The sequence below is a fragment of the Aythya ferina genome (assembly GCF_964211825.1).
Source record: "Aythya ferina genome assembly, chromosome: 1".
In the NCBI taxonomy this organism is placed as follows: Eukaryota; Metazoa; Chordata; class Aves; order Anseriformes; family Anatidae; genus Aythya; species Aythya ferina.
This window is the reverse complement of record NC_140296.1, coordinates 32,232,770-32,252,257: the sequence shown is the minus strand read 5'-3', so window position 1 is coordinate 32,252,257 and position 19,488 is coordinate 32,232,770. Positions and strand designations below refer to the sequence as shown.

Here is a 19,488-nt window from a genome sequence, read left to right as displayed (position 1 = left end):
AGAAGATTTATATATTGCTGATGTGGGAGGCTGTATAATAAGACCATACAAGCGTGTTGCAATTTAACCACTTGGAACAGATTTGTGGCAACTGTAGTCATACATTAAGAGTAATTTTACAAAGGCTACAGGGAATTATCAGCTATGAAACAGGAAACTCATCTGGAGAGCCTGATAATTACTGAAGAGTCAGTCACTTTGTGTATGTAACGTGTGAGACAGGTTATCAGCAACGTGAACGAGGTGCCCCTAAGAGCAAACCTAGCTGACACAGAGCTGCCCAAACTAGTATGGCCTCACGGAGTTCAATGTAAGGTGTGAAATCTCCTCAAGAAGCTGAGTAAGTAGTCTTTAAGGCACATGGCTTTGTATGCCAGCGTGCTTGATGGTAGTTGAACAAGCTCGCTTTTAAAACTAGATGCAATGTGATTCCGTAGCTGATAGCAATTGCAGTGTAGGTAAAATCCTAGCGTGTAGGTAATTGCTCTAATTTCTCGGTGTTACTGTAAGAGGTAATGCTGGAGTTCATTTCTCCTGCTGTCCTGACTTCCAGGTCTGCTTGGTTTCTTAAGCCTTGCTTCTGCCTCTTCTGCAGAGGCTTTTCCTCAGGCTCCGTCTGCTGGAAGCCACGCTCGTGCTTACAGGTGTGACATTGCTTGGGAGGGAGGGGCTGTGCTGCTGGAAGCTCCTCGGGCTGGCTTCTCAGCCTCACAGAAGGCGTGGAGGGCACGTTCGAAAGCTTCCTGGCTCTCCCTTTTATGGGAAGAGAGAGGCGTCCATAAAGAAGACTTAATGCAGGAGTGCTGGTGTGTTTCTTGCCACTTAAAAATCAGTCTTCAGCTCCTGTGACACGTAAAGTAAATAGGGCAGATGCGACCTAAAATAAACACGATGTGTGGTAACTTGAAAGTGCTTCTTGTTAACATCGCCGTTTAGTCATGTGCATTTGAAGTTTATTTCTAGTAAGCTTAGGAAACTTTTTTGTATCACCTATTTAAAACCAAGTTTTAAGCTTGCTTTCCAAGTGCGTTTTAGTGTAAGCAACCTTGAGTCCCGCACCCCAACGCACAATTTAGTACCGGATTATAAATTAAAGAACCCAGATCATAAAATAAATCTGAAAATTAGGATTAAGGTTTGCCGTTATGGGATTGAATCAGCTCTGTCTGGACAGAGTGTGTGGCGCTGGTCCTCACCAGGAGCTTAGAGGAAAGAGGAGGAGTTGTTGTGATACCTTCATGGCTTACTTGCTAAACTGGTAAGTGTCCCCTAAAAACTGGTGGTGTCCGCCTGTATTGGACAACATAAAATACCATAAAATACTCCCTGCTGTTTGTCTCATGCCTCATGTAACTGTGGAAAGTGTCATGCATTTAAGTAATCCTTTGATTTCCTATTGAATGCAACATATTGTTACGTGAAATAAGGCTTGCTGCTTGAATTGCAAATACGTTTCCCTTGAAGAAGGGCTTGCCTGTTAATACCTGATCCTGTAAGGATGGGGCTAACCCTCTTATTAGGAACAGTTTAGCCACCTACTTGTTTGATTTCAAGTAATTAAATAGAAGAAATTTAATTTGAACTTTAGCAGTGACTTGTTACTGCTTAGTTCATTCCCATACGCATCTTCCTTTCTCCTTTTTTGTGAACAAATCTTAGAAACTCTCTAACGCGCCAGCGTCTGAGGAATTGCTCAACTATGAATTGTCTTTTGTTCCCCGAGCTCTACAGTGGTCTTAGGACATTCCTTCTGTGATAAAAGATAAATATTTGAGTGTTTGTAGGTGTTAAATTAATTCTCAGTCATTAAACTCGAAGACTTCTTTTCTGTTTGTGTAGTAGTAATGGTTATAGACATGCAAATAGTCAGTTTCTTAGTAGCGATGTGGGGGAGTTGCCACAAACTAATTCAATAATTAGGAGGCTATGATGGTATGCTAATTAATGCCTCCTAAACTGGCTGACAACGTGGCTGAGGTGGCCGTTGTCATCCCCTTGTGGAGCAGGGGATGCTTGGGGTGGCTGCTGGAGGCTGGTTCCTTGGTTCCTTTACAGAGGAGAGCACGGAGCTTCCAGTAAAAGCCTCCTGGTGTGACTGGGACGCCTGGTTTGTGGTGCAGCTCTGGGGAGACAGCATAGAAAGAAGGCTGCTCCCTTGCTCTTAACTTTCCAGAGAGGTGGTGAGGATCCCTGGTCTCAGCAGGCTGCTGAAACACTAGGATTGCAGGGGACGGCTGGTAAGTGTCAGTGGGGCTTCTGTGAGGGAAAACCGTGCTTCACGCTTGTTAGGGACTCGAGGTGGAATAAATCAGAGACGCCTGGATCCCAAATGCATATTCCTGTTTTAATTTTCCGGAGGAGTTTACGAGTGCTGTCGTGATAAGGCTCATAAACTAGGCTTCTGAGGAATGGTGCTGGCTGTTCCTTCACAGTGGGATTCCTTGAAGGGTTCCTGTATGGATAAGGAAGCGTTCAGAGTTGTCCCACTGTGTTTTGTGCTGCGACTTCCTTAACTGTTCTTCACTGCATTGAGCAGAGCAGCTGATGAGCAGTGACAGCAGTTGTACGAAGCTACACCTGGCAGAAAACCTGAGGGCTGTCTGAAAGCACACAGGAGTAAATCGGGTCATAGCAGGTAAAGCTGCTCGTGTGGATGAACACGTTATGCTCGGAAACCCTAATTTAATGTGGACATAGTGCTGGCTGTGAGCTGGCTTACCCTAAGAGCTGAGATTTTTAGGGATTTGGGGGTTCTGATAAAAAAAACAGCTCCCTTGTACAGCAGCAGGGAGCCAGTGAATCCGGCGTCGTGCCTTCCACTCTGGGCTGAATGCAGATTGTGTTATGCCACCACTGAGGGCTGCATCTTCAACTCTGCTGTTGGCCTCCTCCAAAGAAAGCAGGTATTAAAACCGAGCTTTGCACCTTTTCCAGCCTATGTCTATTGCACATTTTAGTAGAAACAGCAGCTACAAAGTAGCAGTTGCCGAACACAAAGTTCCTAGCAAAAAAGTAGCTCAGCTGCGGAGCTCTTTACTGCAAAGATGTAAGAGCTGCTGGAGGTTTTGAGGCACTGGGTAGGTTCATGGGAAGCAAGTCCTTTATGTAACTTCTTATTTTTTAAAGCCTGACACTTGTGTGTGTATCAGGTCCCACAAAACACCGATGATGGTTCCAGTTGCTTACCTGCTCACAGAGGCAGCTCCCCTGGCTTGTGGAGCGCCTGCTCAGTCCGGGCTCTCACTAACCACCCTGCAGTTTCATCCCAGGAGACGTGGCAGGTTGGTCTCCTCAGCGCCTCTGCCCAAAGTGCAGATGAAAAACGAGCGTAAAATGCGTGGCTGGGCTGCCCCTCGTCTCATTCCTAGTGTGCAGTTGTGGTTCCTGTTCTGCAGAGGCATACCCGTGCTCGTAAACTAAAGAAGCTCTAGCAACTCAAATTGTGGTGAAGTTACAGGTGCTGAGTGCCTCTAAAGACGAGCTCTTCCTACTGAATGTTCTCTTGTTTCTGTTTTTTATTTATTCATTTATTGCAGCAAAGGGAGTCCCAGTGGCTCAAGCTGTACTGAGCATTTGTGCACAGCACTGACTGAGACTTGATCTTAATTTTATTTTTTTTAATCTGTATTTTTTTGCCGTCTGTAGATCTGAGCTCCTAGTGGGAAAAGCTGGTTTAAGGATAAAACGCTGCTGCTTATGGAGAATCGTGGTAGTAAAAACTTAAATATTACGGTGACCTGAGCACCTTGGTGTTAGTGCTCTACCTGATGCTGGCCGCTCACTCCACTGAGGCCTGACTGTGTTGGTGCCAGAGAGGGCTTGTCCCAGGACTAGAGACTAGGAGGCTGTGAGGATGGGAGTTGTACTGAACCTTCTCCTTGCCCTCTGTGAGCTGAAGCCTCCTCATGTGCGACCCCACTTTCCACATTTTGATTATTTGTTTTTTCCTGTTTTTTTTGTCAGCATTGCAAAGGAGCCAAGCTTTGTGTGATACAAGGGGAATTTCCAACTCAAATGCTGAACTCTTTCACGGCTTAGCCGGATATCATTCGAATAAGATAGTGTGGGTCTGGCCAATAACTTAGTAATTAGTTGGTAGCAGAGGAGCAGTGTATGCAGAGTGCTGCCCCACATCCCAGTAAGGTGCTTAGGTGACTTCAGCAGCTGCAGTGGGAAGCATCAGATGGCCCCTCAGATGCTGAGGACACTTCTATAGAGGTACGATAAAACAGTAAAGACTTCAAAAGGTTCAAGTATTAAGTCTTATGTTAATTAAGAAGAGTACTGGCAGTGAGCTGATCGTGCTGCGTTTGATTGTACTTGGTTTGGGTCAGAAATGGGAAGTGGTAACTTGAGCAGCCACTAAATGCCTGTCAGCTCCCCAGAAAGGATGCTGCTGGTATCAGTCAGTGCTAACTTTGTGTTTTCTATCCCTGAATTTAATTCCCATTGTGGCAGGGGCAGGCTGCCAGTGCAACTGGCCTCCAGCATCCTCTGCGTAGGTTTGGATGTCCAAGCCTTGTCCTTTTCTCTTGCCTCTGCTGCAGCACGTTTAGCTCTTGGGTTCCTTCCTTCTGCATTCCTCCCCCATCCATGTTACACAGCAGGCACGGACTGTTTAAAAAGTAGGGGATGTAGACACTGAAGCATTAAGGATATAAGACTCAAATGTTGCTTGGGTGAATCCTTGAGTTTTGTAGCAAAACCCTAGCAACAAGAGAAGATTCTGCCTGGCAAGAAGAAGGCTGGAACTTTCTTCAGATTGTGAAGGGGTTTGCAAGTGGGATGTACGGATCTGTTGGAGAGCACTTCATCAGTACTAGGGAAGGGTAATTAACTTAAAAGGTGCTCTTCTAAGTGCGAGGCTGTCCGGATTCAGCTACTTACAAAGAGCTAAACCGCGCTTAAAGAAAACTTCAAATGCTCACCATGGGACCGGTTCGTTGGGATTGAACTGAAACTTGCAGCTTGATTACAGCCACAGACCGTCTTAAACGACTTCAGACTTAAAACATTTATATCGACCGAAGAGGTATGGTTGCTGTGCTTAACACTTCACCACCTTCTGAGTGAAGAATTTCTTCCTTATGTCTAATGTAAATCTCCTCTCTTACGGTTTAAAACCATTCCCCCTCGTCCTGTCATTGTCTGCCCAAGCAAAATGTTGCTCTCCATCTCTTTTATAAGCCCCCTTTAGGTAAAGGGGCTCTCCCCAGAGCCTTCTGTTCCCCAGGCCGCCCACCCCCAGCCCCCTCAGCCTTCCCAGGAGAGCTGCTCCAGCCCCTGCCCACCCTCACAGCCCTCCTCTGGCCCCGCTCTCCCAGCCCCACACCCTCCCTGGACGCAGCACTCCAGGTGGGGCCTCAGGAGGGCAGAGCAGAGGGGCACAATCCCCTCCCTGCCCTGCTGCCCACCCCTCTGGGGGTGCAGCCCAGGACGCAGTTGGCCTGCTGGGCTGCAGGCACACACTGCTGGCTGCTGCCCGGCTTTTTGGCCACCACAACCCCAAATCCCTCTCCTCAGGGCTGCTCCCTGTGAGCTCTTTTCCCAGTCTGTGCTCGTGGCTGGGATTGCCCCAACCCAATTCCTTACCCACTGAATGCCCCACCATCAATCCATCTCTCTCCAATTTGGAGGCCAAGATGTCACGTGGGGCCATGTGGAAGGCCTTACAGAAGCCCAGGTAGATGTCGGTCTTCCCTTGTCAGCTGCTGCAGCCACCCCATCACAGATAGCCGCCAGGCTGGTCAGGCACGATCCACCCTTAGTGATATTTTGCCCTTTATTCATTTGTCACTTGAAAACGGCTTCTGAAATAATACCACATCTCTTTGGGGTGTTCGGGGCCCTTGGGACACGGAGTAAGGAAGGGAATCAGAGCAACTGCAGTCTCTCTTTGATTATCCAGCTGAGGTTTTATTTCTGATAGATGGCTCTCAGGAGCATGTGCTAGTGTCTGAGGAGCAGAACGAGATGTTCTTCAGCTGTGAAATTGCTGATCTGTGTATTAAACTCCAGGATGTTAAAACCCGATCTGTTTTCCCAATACAAGACTGTTTTTTTTCTTTTTCCCGATACGTTTTTTTTTTTTTTTAATTGTGGTTACCTCCAGGGTGCTGTGCCATTTGACCTGCGGTCAGAGGCACCCGTACGTAGCTGGAAGCATCTGGAGCGATGTCTGGTGTGGTTGTGCAGCAAACCCTGCAAGTGGATTACATCTCTGAGGTAGTGTTGAAGAAGAGAATAATCCAGGATGAGATGTTCTTGGAAGGATGTTACCTTCTCTGGCAAACATCTGGTAGCAGAAGCTCTGGATAGTGTTTTGGCCTTGCCAGAACCTCCCTTTGAGGTTTCAGGGGATCACACGTTTGTGATCTGGCTTTAGTTTTAAGCAGGAAATAATGGCTGTGGAAGGGTGACGGGAAGCCTCACGTTAAGCACAGCAGATCAGGCTCTTCCTAAAAACAAGTGAAAAAACTAAACCCACAGCATATTCACTTGAGCTTTTGATGTACTGAAGGACTTAATTCAGTGGGAGGGATCCTAATGAACACAGCTGTATTTGTCCTGACAAGCACAGAACTTGAATCCTCATGGAGACATCAGGTTTCTCACCTATGGACCCCACCAGGTGAGACAGCACCATACAGCATCGCCCTCAGGTCCTGCCTCCTGTAAGTGAGCTGCAGGTGGAGCCCCGTGTGCTCGCTTGTGCTGGGAGAGGAGGGGGTTCAAAAGCAATCCTTGGGGTGCTGCAACACCCTGGGCTTGTCGATGTGACCAAGTCTCCAAGCATTTTGGTGTAGACGTTGATGATGAGCGTTAATAACCGGCATTGCTGAGCAAGGTCCTTTCTCTTATTGGCATAAATCTACAGATAGCAATCTATAGCCATCAATTTATAACTTATTTACAAACACATACATGTATTTATTTAGGGGTGAGGGTGCTGGGAAGTCACTTTCTGGCAAACCAGCGAGGCCCATACCATAAGCAGGCTGGGATTATGTAGCTTCAGCTCTTGTTCTAGACCCAAGACTGAACTTGAGGAAAAAAATATCAGAACAAGGATAGTTGATATGATTTCTTCAGGTAGTTGATCTGTCTTAAGAGCACCCTTGACTCAAATTTGTATTGGTCATTATGATATATTTGAAGTTTTACTCAGTGTTGTACAAGTTGTAGAGTCGTGGATGAGCGCTCGTCGTTCTGTTACTTCTTTAGGAACACGTGAATAAACCTAGAAAGCATACCTAAAGTGTTGTTGGTATTTTCTTATGGCTCTTTAAAAATGATACTAAACATATTATGTTGAGAAAGGAAAAAGAACAGATTAATGGGGGGATTCCCCAGTCCCTGAGAGGGGACTCCAAGGCTTGTTGCAACCTGGGTGATTTCAGATAAGGGCATGGAAACTAGTTCTTTGTTGAGAAAATTCTCAAATCCTTTTTGCTCTTGGTGTTTAATTGCCCCAGTATAACTCCTTGCCCCTGGTGGAACCCCCTGGCCATCCTGCCAGCAGTCAGCCAGGCGGAGCAACCTGATCCAATGTCGAGGCTGGCCCTTTTTGTCTTGAGGGGTGATTTAGGTGACCTCCAAAGGTTCCTGCCAACCGAAATTGTTCCGTGATTTAGTCTCCAGTTAATCATGGTTAACTACAAATGTCCTGAGTTTCAGACAAGTAACTAAAAGCCGTCTGCAGCTAAGCCTTTTCCCATGGGCTGGGGGAGGACTTGTGCTTTGCCACCGTAGCTAATAACCCCGAAGAGAGCACGGGCATGTTTCCGTGTTGCCTGTGCCCTGAGAAGCAACGTGATGCATTACAGCTGCAAAGGAGTCGCCACACACCGCGTTTCCTTAATAGAGATTTTTACCTCTGTCCTCAAAGATTGATGGAGTGGAAGAGATCTGTTAGAGACAGTCAAAGATCAAAGTATGTGACCGAAACTGCATCGTTTCTCCTTGAAATAACCATCTGAATTGGAGGAGGGCATCACACCTTGTGAGCTGAATGGTGCCAAGTTAAGCTGTTTCCTTAATTAAAAAAAAAAAGGAACATATTTAGCTGACCATAAATCACTTTCATGCTTACAGATACAAGTGTGCCTTAACTGGCTTATGTACTTGTTTTAAAGCGATCAGCTTTAGTGATCCAAATGACTACAATCTAACTGGCTTATTAGCATGAGCTAATGTCTTCCAAAGAAGAGGAGGGAATAAAGTTCACTTGTATTTTTTTCAATTTTTTCCTCAGTGGAGCAGCATTATTTGTCAATTTATATAACCATTAGGTAAATGATACCCAAAATAAATTTAAAAGTAGCTTTTAGCTGTAATGTTCCAGCTACTGGTTAGTTTTTTAATGCCCAGGTAAATTATCTGTGTATGTATTTCTTTTGAGGCTACAAGAGGTCTATCCTACTTGAAGGTTTCTCTTTTTCTCCCCAAAGCCTACATCCGTGACAACCAAAGTCCAAGTTTTTAATCTGGAGGCCACTAGGGAAAATGGGATGTCGAAAGAAGCATTTGTGGTTTTTTTTTTTTTTTTTTCATAGTGACTCTTCTCAGAAGTTCTGTGGAGTCAAGTTATCTAACTTGGCTTGCCATTTTTATACTTCAGTGCAAAAATTCACAAAACACTGCTACCTGCCTTTCCCGCTTCTGTTGAAAAGGAGCGGCCAACTTGGTCCCAACAGTTCAGCTTCAGTGGAGACCATGAGGCAGAGCACTGGCTGCGTGTGAACGAAGGCAGAGGCTGTGTTGAATGCTGAAAAAAGGCAATGTAATGTGAACAGCCATATACAGCTACAGCTTGCTAGTGACCTGATTACGGAAATTACTACTGCGTTTCTACTACCATGTCAAGATACTGTTTTAAAATGCATTTTGGTAATTGTAATTCTTTGGTTTTTTTTTCTTTTTCAGAAATGCTATGAACAGAAACAGTACAAAAATGGACTCAAGTTCTGCAAGATGATACTCTCTAATCCCAAATTTGCTGAACATGGAGGTAACTGGAGCTCAACGTTTTCTTTTTGTCATGAGTTTAAATGGATAGTCAGTCTATTCTATACTATTGAGAAAGAATGGAGCCTGTCAGTGAGCATAATTCTGTCCTTGTGGCTGAATAACACTCTGCATCTTCAGTCGTAGTGCATTCACACCAAATGTCCCCACTAGCTCTTAGTCAGAAACACTTTTTGTGGTGGGAAGATCAAAAGGTATAGTAGAAGCACGCTTCATTGAAGTTTCCAATTAAAGTTTCCTTTCTAGTTTTCCAGGTCAGAGTGCTAGTGTGGTTTTTAATGGCAAGCCATCCCTTCTTTTGAACATTGCATGAAGGTATTCTGCCAGAGAATTAAAAATCTTGCCTTTTTTGTCAAATGGATATTTTGTACTGCCAGTCACATTGCTACTTGGTGCTAGGACTGGCCTGTTCTGATAAATATCCCAGGAAACTGGGCAGGAAAATGTTGGTTTTATTTACATTGCTCAGAACTGAACCATCAATAGGACACCCTAGTCCCAGTGGGTTACAGGATTTCTGTTGCATGCCTCAGGGAATACTTCTTTTGATTCAGTGAATTTTTTTTTTTTTTTGGTCTGCTCTTCCGGCAGCCTAACGTTCTGAGTGTGCATGTACTGTGTCAAAACTATTTTGCTTTCTGACTTCATCAAATCTTGGCAAAATGTTTGACTAATCTTCCTTTCATCAGTGCCTGCTCCTTCTTGGTTGTCTTCATTACTTTCCTAGAGCTAGAAGTACAGTTTTTTTTAATTGCTTCAAAATTAGAGTGGCCTGTGCCCTAATCACTTACCTCTGCTAACACTTGTGTTTTTATAACCTCTCACTACACGTTTCCATGTCTTTTCTGCTCTAGCTGTCTTAAACTTTTCCAGGACAGCTAGCTGCCTTGGCAGTCCGCATACTACTTGGGCTCTGAGCCACTAGTGGCTTTGAAGCTTGGGAGCAGAGCCTGGAATGAACAGCTGAAGCAGAACTAAGCCAGTGAAATGATCTGATGGGAAGCTGCACTGTTGTCACACTTAGCTTCAGAGATAAAGAATTAGAAAAATTTAGTGAGAAGGTGACAAACAGATGGATCGCTAGGGCTGGACGGTTACGTCCCTGGTGTGGGAAGGTAGGAGTAGCTTGCCCTCCTTCACGCAGTGGGGATATTCTCTTTCAAGCTTCCTGGTGTGCTGTGAGGGTATCATTCTGGCTTGGTGTTCTCAGTGTGGATGTAGGATGGCTTAAAAACAAAACGAAAGGGCTTATTTGGGGTTGTCATTCACTTTAGGTGTACTCTTAAAGAAAACTGTTAGAGAAAGGTCTATCAATTAAAGTTCAAGCAGGCATTGTAACAGACCTTGAGGTCGTGGGCCCTTTCCATTAACACAGGGGGGAAAAGGTTGCAGTTAGAGGACAAACTGAATACAATGTTGAAAATGAGACTAACAATCTTCTGGCAGTGGGTAAAAATAAACAGTCTCTTATTCAGCAGGCAAAACAACAACAAAAAAGAACCCACCCATGAATCTGGATGAGCTTTCAGGCACAGTGCATGCTTACATGCAGCTTGTTTCCCACAGTGTCTCTTGAATGCAGGAAGAAGAGAAGCAATAGTCATGCAAACACATTATTTGGAATCCTCTGCCTCTCAAAATCCTACTACTTTGAGGTCTTTTACCCCCAAAGTACTGCAGCAGGAAATATGGTCCTCTTAACTAATGTTTTGAAAGCAACCTTCAATAAAGGAACTGACAGTGACAGATTTTTTTTTTCTTACGGTGTGACACAACCTAATAAATTTCTTTCATGTTCTGCCTACCTGGAACTTTAATACATAAAGCTGAGCCCTCTAAAATTGTTTCAGCTTATTGCAAACTCACTTATGAACGAAAAAAATATATTTAACCAAAGCTTGTGTTGTCCATGTTCATCCCATCTGTATGATGCTCTGCGAAGGTCTTTTAAGACCAGTTTCAAGAAAGGAAATGCCTCCGTATAACAATCTTCAGCTGTGTTAGGCAGCTATTCTGATCTAAATTTATCATTTAATGGGGAACTTTTACTGTGTAACAACTTCAAAGGATATCTGCATTGTGAAAACGGGCATATGGGAAGTGAGAAACATAAGTATATGATATTTCTTACAGAAACGCTCGCTATGAAAGGACTGACCTTGAACTGTTTAGGGAAGAAGGAAGAAGCATATGAGTTTGTTCGTAAAGGACTTCGTAATGATGTAAAGAGTCACGTCTGTATCCTTTGTAATATAAAACCTGATCTTTTTTTGATGTGTTCTCACTCGTGTGTATGTGTATCATCTTATTGCTGCATCAACCCATACTTTTTGAAATACATAATGTGGTAATGTGGTCTGTATATAGAAATCTGAAATGAAGCGCGTATCATGAATATTAATTTGTAATCACATACTTGAAAAAAAATACTTTTTTACTTTCTCCAGTTTTACAGAATCTTTAAGAAAAGTAAAATGCCTTTCACATTTAAGTCTCTTACAAAAAGACCATTTGCGATGCTTGCTTTCTGCAGAAAATAAGCACAGCGTGTGAAATCTGGCCCTTTTCTAGAGTTTTCTTTTTTCTTACTTGGGTATAAGAAATGCTGTCTAGAGGTGCTATGAAAATATCTATTTTGCTACTAAATTTTACATAGTTGTTTAGGTCATTGGTGACTACCATTGTCTTCTAAGCTTGTCTTCCAAAAGTCTATACCTGTGAAATAAGTCAGCTACCCAAGAACTTTTGTTTGTTGTGCCACAGGTAGGAGCCTACTTTAAATTTGCCTTATGTATTCTATGTGCACGTCAAGTCTATTCAGGGGCAAGTTTCCCATTAAATCTTGTTTTATTTTATTTTTTTTTACTATCCAAAAAAAAATCTTCCATGGTACCATGGTTGAAAGAAACCCTTTTTGATTGCTATCTGGCTAACACAAAGGGATTTCTGTTTATGCCTATGGTAAACCTCCAGGGAGCTTGTGGTTGGAGATCAAAAAAAACCCCATCACAAAAAATAAAAAAGGCAAACAAAAAGACAACAAACAAAAAGACTCGAAGCATATGGAGGACATTAGAGTTTCTAGAGAGATAGTGTCGAAGAATCAAATGTAACTTGCTCCTTCCTGATCTTAAGGCTAAATAGGTAAGGAATACCAAAGCAATTTTAATCTGTGTAAGAAGTCTTACAGCTTAAATAGAGGAGCAAAAGAATCTGGGCAAGTTTGGATAAACAAGTCTCTACCCTTAAATCCCACTCTGGAATTACTTATTTATCAGCAACCCTAATTCTTGTTTGTGGCACTCTTAAAATTGTCTAGGATCCTTCCTCTCCAATGCTGGAGGGCTCACTGGAAGAGTTGATATTTTTTCCAGTCTAGTTTGGGTTGCATGGGGTTGTCAAAGAGATACAAATATATATTTTTTTAAACTTATCTGGGAAGTTTTTGTAGTGAATTTTACTGGATTTCTCACTGTTTCACTGACTCATCTTACTGTAAGGCGACTACAAGTATTATTTTTTGTATTCTGCATTCAGAGAAAGTGTAAATTTACCTGAGTCCTCCTAGGCACAGAAGTCCTTTTCTTTTTTTCGTTGCATCCCCAAAATCAGCACTGACAAAGCAAGAAGTTGCCACTTCTTGCATTCAAGTGTGTTGTTGTAGCTCTCGGTGAATCCTCTCATAAGCCTCGAGCAAGTCATCTGTCTGCAGAATTAGTTTTCTACTGAGCAGAGGTTTGCTGCATAATGAATTCAGACCAGGCATCGAAGGTTTGTCACGGTATTTCGGTTGTCATCTTTTGATGTTCTTAAGGAATAGCAAACATCTTTTTATTACCACGCTGTGAGAGCAGCTGACGATCACAGTGTCACTGCCCAAATAGCTGATTCTCCTGCTGGTGGGGCTCTGGTGTGTGTGTGTGTGGGGAGAGTTAGGAGAAAAAGATGTATTCTTGCCCTTGGGGATCCTGGATCTGAGGCTGAGCTCCTTAACAAAGGTTTCTTTTACCCAGGGAAGTGGTGGAGTCACCACCCCTGGAGGTCTTTAAAAGACGTTTAGATGTAGAGCTTAGGGATGTGGTTTAGTGGTGGACTTGTTAGAGTTAGGTCAGAGGTTGGACGAGGTGATCTTGGAGGTCTCTTCCAACCTAGATGAGTTGCAATGTATCTGTGTATTGTTTTCTTGCAGTAAGGGGTAAAAGTCGTCTGTGCTTTTAAAATAGCACGTGATAGAGGATGATTGAAGTACAGCCGGTCACCTTAATGTCCTCGTTTGTTTAAGGATGAAGAGAAGAAAACTTTAATTCTTCTGCAGGTTCAAGTAGTTTCTCCACTGAGGTTTGGGGAAAAATGGCAACTGTAAGACTACGCAGAAATGCAGATGTTTTCTTGTTGAAGTACAAATGAGCTCTGAGCCTTTTTAAATGTAATTTGAATCAAGGCTCTGCACTTATTTCAGTGTGCAGTTTCAGTAGGTGGCACGTTAGGCTTTCAGGACACTTCAGGAACACGTTCAAGACTGGCCAGAGCTGTGTGCTGTATAATGAAGTGGTAGCGTTGTGCTTTATTGGCTTGTACCAGCTGTCATACTGTGTTTGGAGTCTGCCGTTGTACAGACTTTGGTTCCCAAGGAGCTGTGCCTTGCTTTCTGTGATTGCTTGATGAAGAACGTGATTTATGGGGGATTAAAACAGATTACCAGTTGGATCTGGGAACAGTAACGATGCACAATAAATGGCTCGAAGCATCGTATCTTAGTCCAAGTAAGAACAAATTATTTTGGACTCAACAGTCTTGCTGTAGGCAGGGATCAAAATTATCAGCGCTTCATGAGGCTACAATTTGAAGGTGCTGCATTTAACTCTGATTCATGTCCTCAGTACTTGAACACAAATAGGCAAAGCAGGATTTACAGAAAGCAGCCGCCGAGTCAGACCGACTTCAGGAACTGTTTCCAAATCCCATCCCCCTCGGTGGAGTCTGACATCCTTATGGCAGCAGCAGCAGCTCTGCTAGCAGTCTCAGAGCAGTATGGGAAGTTCTTGTACCATTCATCTGAAGTGACTGGTGTTCCAGAAGAAACATAAACCAGGGGCTCTTGTGTAATTGAAGCTTCCCTCAGACTCCAAATTCTTACCATATTTTTCTTTCAGTTGAAGTCTTCCCCTTTGTTCTTCCAACCTGCTTTCTGTCTTATTGTCTAGAACCCACTCCAGCACTTGAGCCTTTCTAAGAAAGGAGGAAGTTCTCTTTGAGTTTCTTTTATTAATTTGAGCAGGTTAAAGCACTTTTTTTTTTTTCTTTTTTTTCCTATGCCTTCTCCACTTAGCTGTTTCAAAATGCTTGTAACTTTGGAGGGAACACTTGCTTCTGTTTCAATTCAGCAGAATAAGAACTGATAAATTTTTTTGGCTGTTGGCACAGATAGCTCACAAGGCCGGAACTGCAAGCGGGGGAAGGATGCATAAACCTTTTCCCAGGATTTGTTGGGCTTAGCTGCTTCAGAGGCACACGGGAGAGCCTCAGGACAGAACTTTTGAGTCACCTTTGATTTGAAAATCAAGTAGTGCAGAATTACTGCTGTGGAAGATACTGCCTCAGCGAGCTGCTGGTAACCTGAAGTAGCAAATAGAAATATGACTTGACACAATATACTTTTAATATAGCTCCAGGAGACAGATGTAAACACACAGTGTAATGTGTTGCTATGACACCTGTTGGTTTCATGCTTTGAATTCAAAATCTTTTCACAGTTCAGGAAAAAAAAAAAAAAGATGCTTGGCAGAGAAGTCTATTGGAATGTGCAAAGACACACTATGATGCAAGTCTGAGGTGCTGAGAATCCGACAAAGGCATTTAGTGCCCAGAAATGTTAAGATTTCCTTTTATCAATAAATGAAAGGTAGCTCTATTTGTTCCTTCCTGTAAAATCTGGAGACTACTTAAGGTTGCAGATAGGCAGGTGGGGTAAAGTAGGACTTGTACACCAATTGTATTGTTTAGAATGAGTCACTTCTAAGGATAAAAATTCCTATTGTAGTCACAGCAGTGTACTTTAAGCAGTGCATCTCTAGGAATAACTCTACTGCATTATTCAGTCTTTAAATCATTTATTTTTTAAAGTTTTTAGTCTGAGAAGGGTGACGGTCTTCAAGGACGCCATCAAGTTATTTGGTCTGTAACACAAATGCCCTGCAACACAAAAAATTACTTTGTGAAAATTGTGGATGTGTCTTCCTTAACTTGCATTAGGTTGGCACGTCTATGGTCTCTTGCAGCGTTCTGATAAGAAGTATGATGAAGCCATCAAGTGTTACCGGAATGCGCTCAAGCTAGATAAGGATAATCTGCAGATCTTGAGAGATCTCTCTCTGTTGCAGATCCAGATGAGGGATTTAGAAGGATATAGAGTAAGTATTCTATTTAAACTCCTCTTTACTACTGTTAGTATTCTCTTGTTATGTTCCGCTATTAATTCTTTTATTGGTAGTAATTCGGTTACTACTTGGTTTTGACATTTCAAAGTAGAAAGTGTTTTGGACTGTTGTTTTAGAAAGCATGAAAATGAATTGCAGCAGAGCTCCATGTAATATTGGGAGCAGATCCCAGAAGTAAGATTATTCTATTAAAATTTGATTAGTGAATCACCTTTTTAAAATTCTGGCTGTGAATTGATTTTTCATTAAAATACCGAATATAAAAAGGATAAGGCTTAAAGCTTAGCAAGTGAGAGTACTTGTGTTATTGTGTAGTATTGCAAACAAGGTTTTGGTTGCATGTACTGAGGGCGTTCTTTGTTAGAAATACATTCTCATGAAACTGAACGTTGTTAGATTGTGTCGTAAAAGCGAGCAAAGAAACAAAATAGCACTTCTGGTTTTGTGAGGAATTTTTTCTTTGTTATGACTTGCAGGGTTTTAGTAGGGTTTATTGGATTAGAGATGCCTATCCTGTAAGAAGTGCTTTTGCAAACACCAAAAAAAATAATCCAAGTTTCCTCTGAAAGTCTATAGAAATTAGTACTACTTACATTGTCTCAAGAACAATTTCAAATATGGATAATGGCGTGTTATATGACATGTTTTTATGGAAAGTTGTGAGATGTGTCACTGCTGGAAGTGCTTTGAATGTATCCTGAGGTCTTTATTAAATAGTGATTGCTCCCTCCACCAAAAGGAACAAAAACAACCAACCAAAAAAAAAAAGCCAAAACCCAAAACATCTCCACACCCTAGGTTTTACTGAGGATATGGGAAACTTTTGTCCCATGCAGATTGCTTTCTTGAATCCCAGTACAGATTTTATCACAAATAAAAACTTTAAATTTGTGTAAGAACTGAGTCGGTGGTTTCGAAATAGCTGAACTGATTTGGCTGCCAAAGGGAGAAGTGTTGCTTTTTTTTTCGTCCTCTTCCATCTGAAGGAGAGGGCTGGGTTGTGGGTTTCCACATCAGTTGATCTACTTGACCGAACGTGTAGAATTTGCTCAGGGAAGAGAAACAGATAACCGAGATGTGGTTTGGCTGAGGAAGGGAGGTCAGAGAAGCACTGCAGCAGTGTAAGTATTCAGACCTTGTGCCTGGGCATGAGTGGAGTAGCACTATTCTTTTAGATTTTTATGAATTGTGCCATAACTCCTATATTTAGACTCTGAACTTTTATGACAGAAACATGCTTCTTTTCCATATGCTGTTAGACTTTAAAAAATAGTCTAGTTCAGAGCTTTTCAAAGATCTTTTAAATTGTTAGCTGTAGCGGTGATAGACCGTGGTAATGATGTAGTAACTCTTAACATCCTTTTTTTTTTTTTTTTTTTTAAATGGCTTTCCTTTTACTCAAGGAGACAAGATACCAGCTACTTCAGCTGCGCCCCACACAACGGGCTTCCTGGATTGGATATGCAATTGCATACCATTTACTTAAAGATTATGATATGGCCTTAAAACTACTTGAAGAGTTTAGGAAAACCCAACAGGTAAGACATCCTATTCTAAAAAAAAAAAAAAAAAACACTTTGGGTATAAGAGACAGTCTGAAGAATTCGTTCTTCATAATTAGGAAGAACTAATGAGGAAGACATCTCTGTTATTTGTGGAGTCGTCTTCTATGAACATTTAGCTCCTGGAAATCTCTTCCAGGAGCTAGCAGCTGATGCAAATTATACAGGATCACGTGTTCCCTGGCAATAAGCTGTTAGGGTTGAAGAAGTAAGGGTAGACCGATGTGGAATAACTGAGTAACTTGTAGTCTGTGAGACTTGTAGCTAAAGAAAACTGGTGATGATGCTGTCCTGTTACAGTAGGTAAAACTTCAGAAATTGCTTTTTAATATTGGATCTGTGCATGTATGCCCTCTTACTTTCTCCTGCCATAATATGGGTATCGTTACACCTCTACAAAGAACATGAAAATAAACTTCTTCATTTTGTATGCATCTATATATTATTCACTTAAAATCAGTGCTTGGTGTCAGAGCTGCATGAAAGCAGAGACAGAAATTCTTACGTTTGAGAAGATCTGGTGTTACTGAAACTTGTTGGAATACATCAAATGATACCATACTAAAATCCCCAAGTATAACATTTTTTTTAAAGAGATACCATTCACTTCTGTTATTGGTAACTTGGAGTTACGAAGTCTGAATTAACGTAATGGTGGATGAATTAGATATTCTCTAACATAGGAAGAAAAAACATGTTTACAGGGGTCTTCAACTTGGTAGATGTGCTGGAAATATCATGCACAGGTACTAAAACATTGCCTGATCTATAGATTGTGATTATTTTTGTGTTTTTTTTTTGAACAAAAATGTTGTATCTTGTCTAAGATAATGGCATTTGAGTTTCTGTCATGCTGACAGGAGTGGAATAACTTGGGAAAAGCAAGTTAGTAGTTGGTAAGAGTGTTTGTGTCTTGATTGTGTATAATGCGGTCAAATATAAGACAATATAAGACATTGTAAGCCAGGGATGTGTAGCTTGAAAGCCAAAACCAGTAAACTGGGTCATCTCTTATGAGTCTTTGATAGCCAAAGTTATGGTTCTTGCATGAATCAGCAGAGCCCTAGCTGAGTTTGATGTTGCAATTAGAAATAATATATAATAGATGGGATGCTGCAAATGATGGACTGTCAGAAAGTGAGGCTCTCTAAAGGACCTGGAGGGCTTAACAGTTGTGTTGGCTTGTTGGAGAGAACGGAAGTGATACTGCTCATGTTGTTGTCTTCTCTAAAAGATTGTGTGTGAATATGCTGGTCTGGGGGCAGTCACGGTGATACACTCTTCAGTCTAGTGAGACAGATTCAAATACCATCTGCCGTAGATAAATGTTAAATCAGTTGAGTCTGTTGAAGTTATCACAGTCTTTAAAAAAATAAATAAATAAATTCTGAGAAGTTCTCTGGCTCTGATGCCATTTTTTTAGTAAGACTGGAAACATTTGGGAAATTTCCGTAAGACAAGGGTTTGTGCTTGAATGATACAAACAACGTGAACTGTTCAGCTGTTGCTCAGCATTATACTGATCACAGGGAAACAGCAGAAAAGCTGTTTAAGCACTTGAGGAGAGAAATATACCATGAGTGTTAGACTATGTGAATGTATAGAAAATCAGTTAGGTCAAGCCTTTCCTCTTTTCTGAAATTAGTAGGTGAAGTTATGTAAGGTATTGTGACTTCCCCCAAAAAACATCAAAAATAAAGATGACCACATAAGTTTCCACTTCTCTTTCAAATAAAGTTTTGTGCCTCGTGCTTTTGTGCTTTGCTCTGCGAGCTCACTGAGATGTGCGGGCTCACACAGAGTGCAGCTGCTGGAAGTGAAAATTGTTTTGGGTCCAGAATGGTTGGGATAGCACGAGGAAAATCACAGTTCAATTTTGCCATGTTTTGACTCTTCCACAGTAGTTCCCAAATGTTCTGTTTGTGCAGTCCCTGGATGTTTAACAGTCTCGTACTTAAAACGGTTGAGCCCAATCTATTCCTGAATCTGAGGAGATGTACATCTTGCTTGCTTTACTTGCCAAATCTCCCTTCTTGCCCTGTAGTTCGTATTCACTCAAACTTAATAGATGAACTCTTATGACTTGATGGAATATTGCACGTCGCTTTGATAAAAATGGTGCTGGTATTCAGTGTTTAAAAGGAAGGGTTGAAAAATTCAAGGGTTTCCAAGTCACTAGTAAATGGGAATCCTGAGCAAGCTGATGCTTTGGGGGAGTTTTATGGTAACTTGTATTAGGCTTCAAAGCATTTCCCCTTTTTGATTAATGAACAAAGAAGCATAAAATGTTACGTAAAATGCTGCTGTCATAATAAGTGGTAAATAATGGCACTGTAGGGTGATCACTGTCATTCACTTGGATTACTCAGGCAGCTCTGTCCATTCAGATGTGAATTAACACAGCCAAAACCAAGCGGTAAAAACTAAGAAAAAGATCAAGGAGCTGACGTCTTAGTGATTGT

At 42.0% G+C, this 19,488-nt stretch overlaps 1 protein-coding gene across 5 annotated transcripts in view; it reads left to right on the top strand.

Annotated features, from left to right (window-relative positions):
- Positions 1-19,488, top strand: part of NAA16 (N-alpha-acetyltransferase 16, NatA auxiliary subunit) — a 63,203-nt gene that overhangs the window by 1,981 nt on the left and 41,734 nt on the right. For 4 of the 5 annotated variants that reach the window (XR_014689786.1, XM_084510049.1, XM_084510048.1 and 1 more), the window contains exons 2-5: positions 8,926-9,010; positions 11,161-11,265; positions 15,280-15,437; positions 16,868-17,002. Coding sequence is in view for 4 of the 5 variants with exons in the window: in XM_084510049.1 (XP_084366175.1) it covers positions 8,926-9,010; positions 11,161-11,265; positions 15,280-15,437; positions 16,868-17,002 (483 nt within the window). In the remaining variant the exon portion in view is untranslated. Of the gene's footprint in view, positions 1-4,874; positions 5,033-8,925; positions 9,011-11,160; positions 11,266-15,279; positions 15,438-16,867; positions 17,003-19,488 lie in introns of those variants that run through there. The other variant, XM_084510050.1, reaches the window with a different exon arrangement.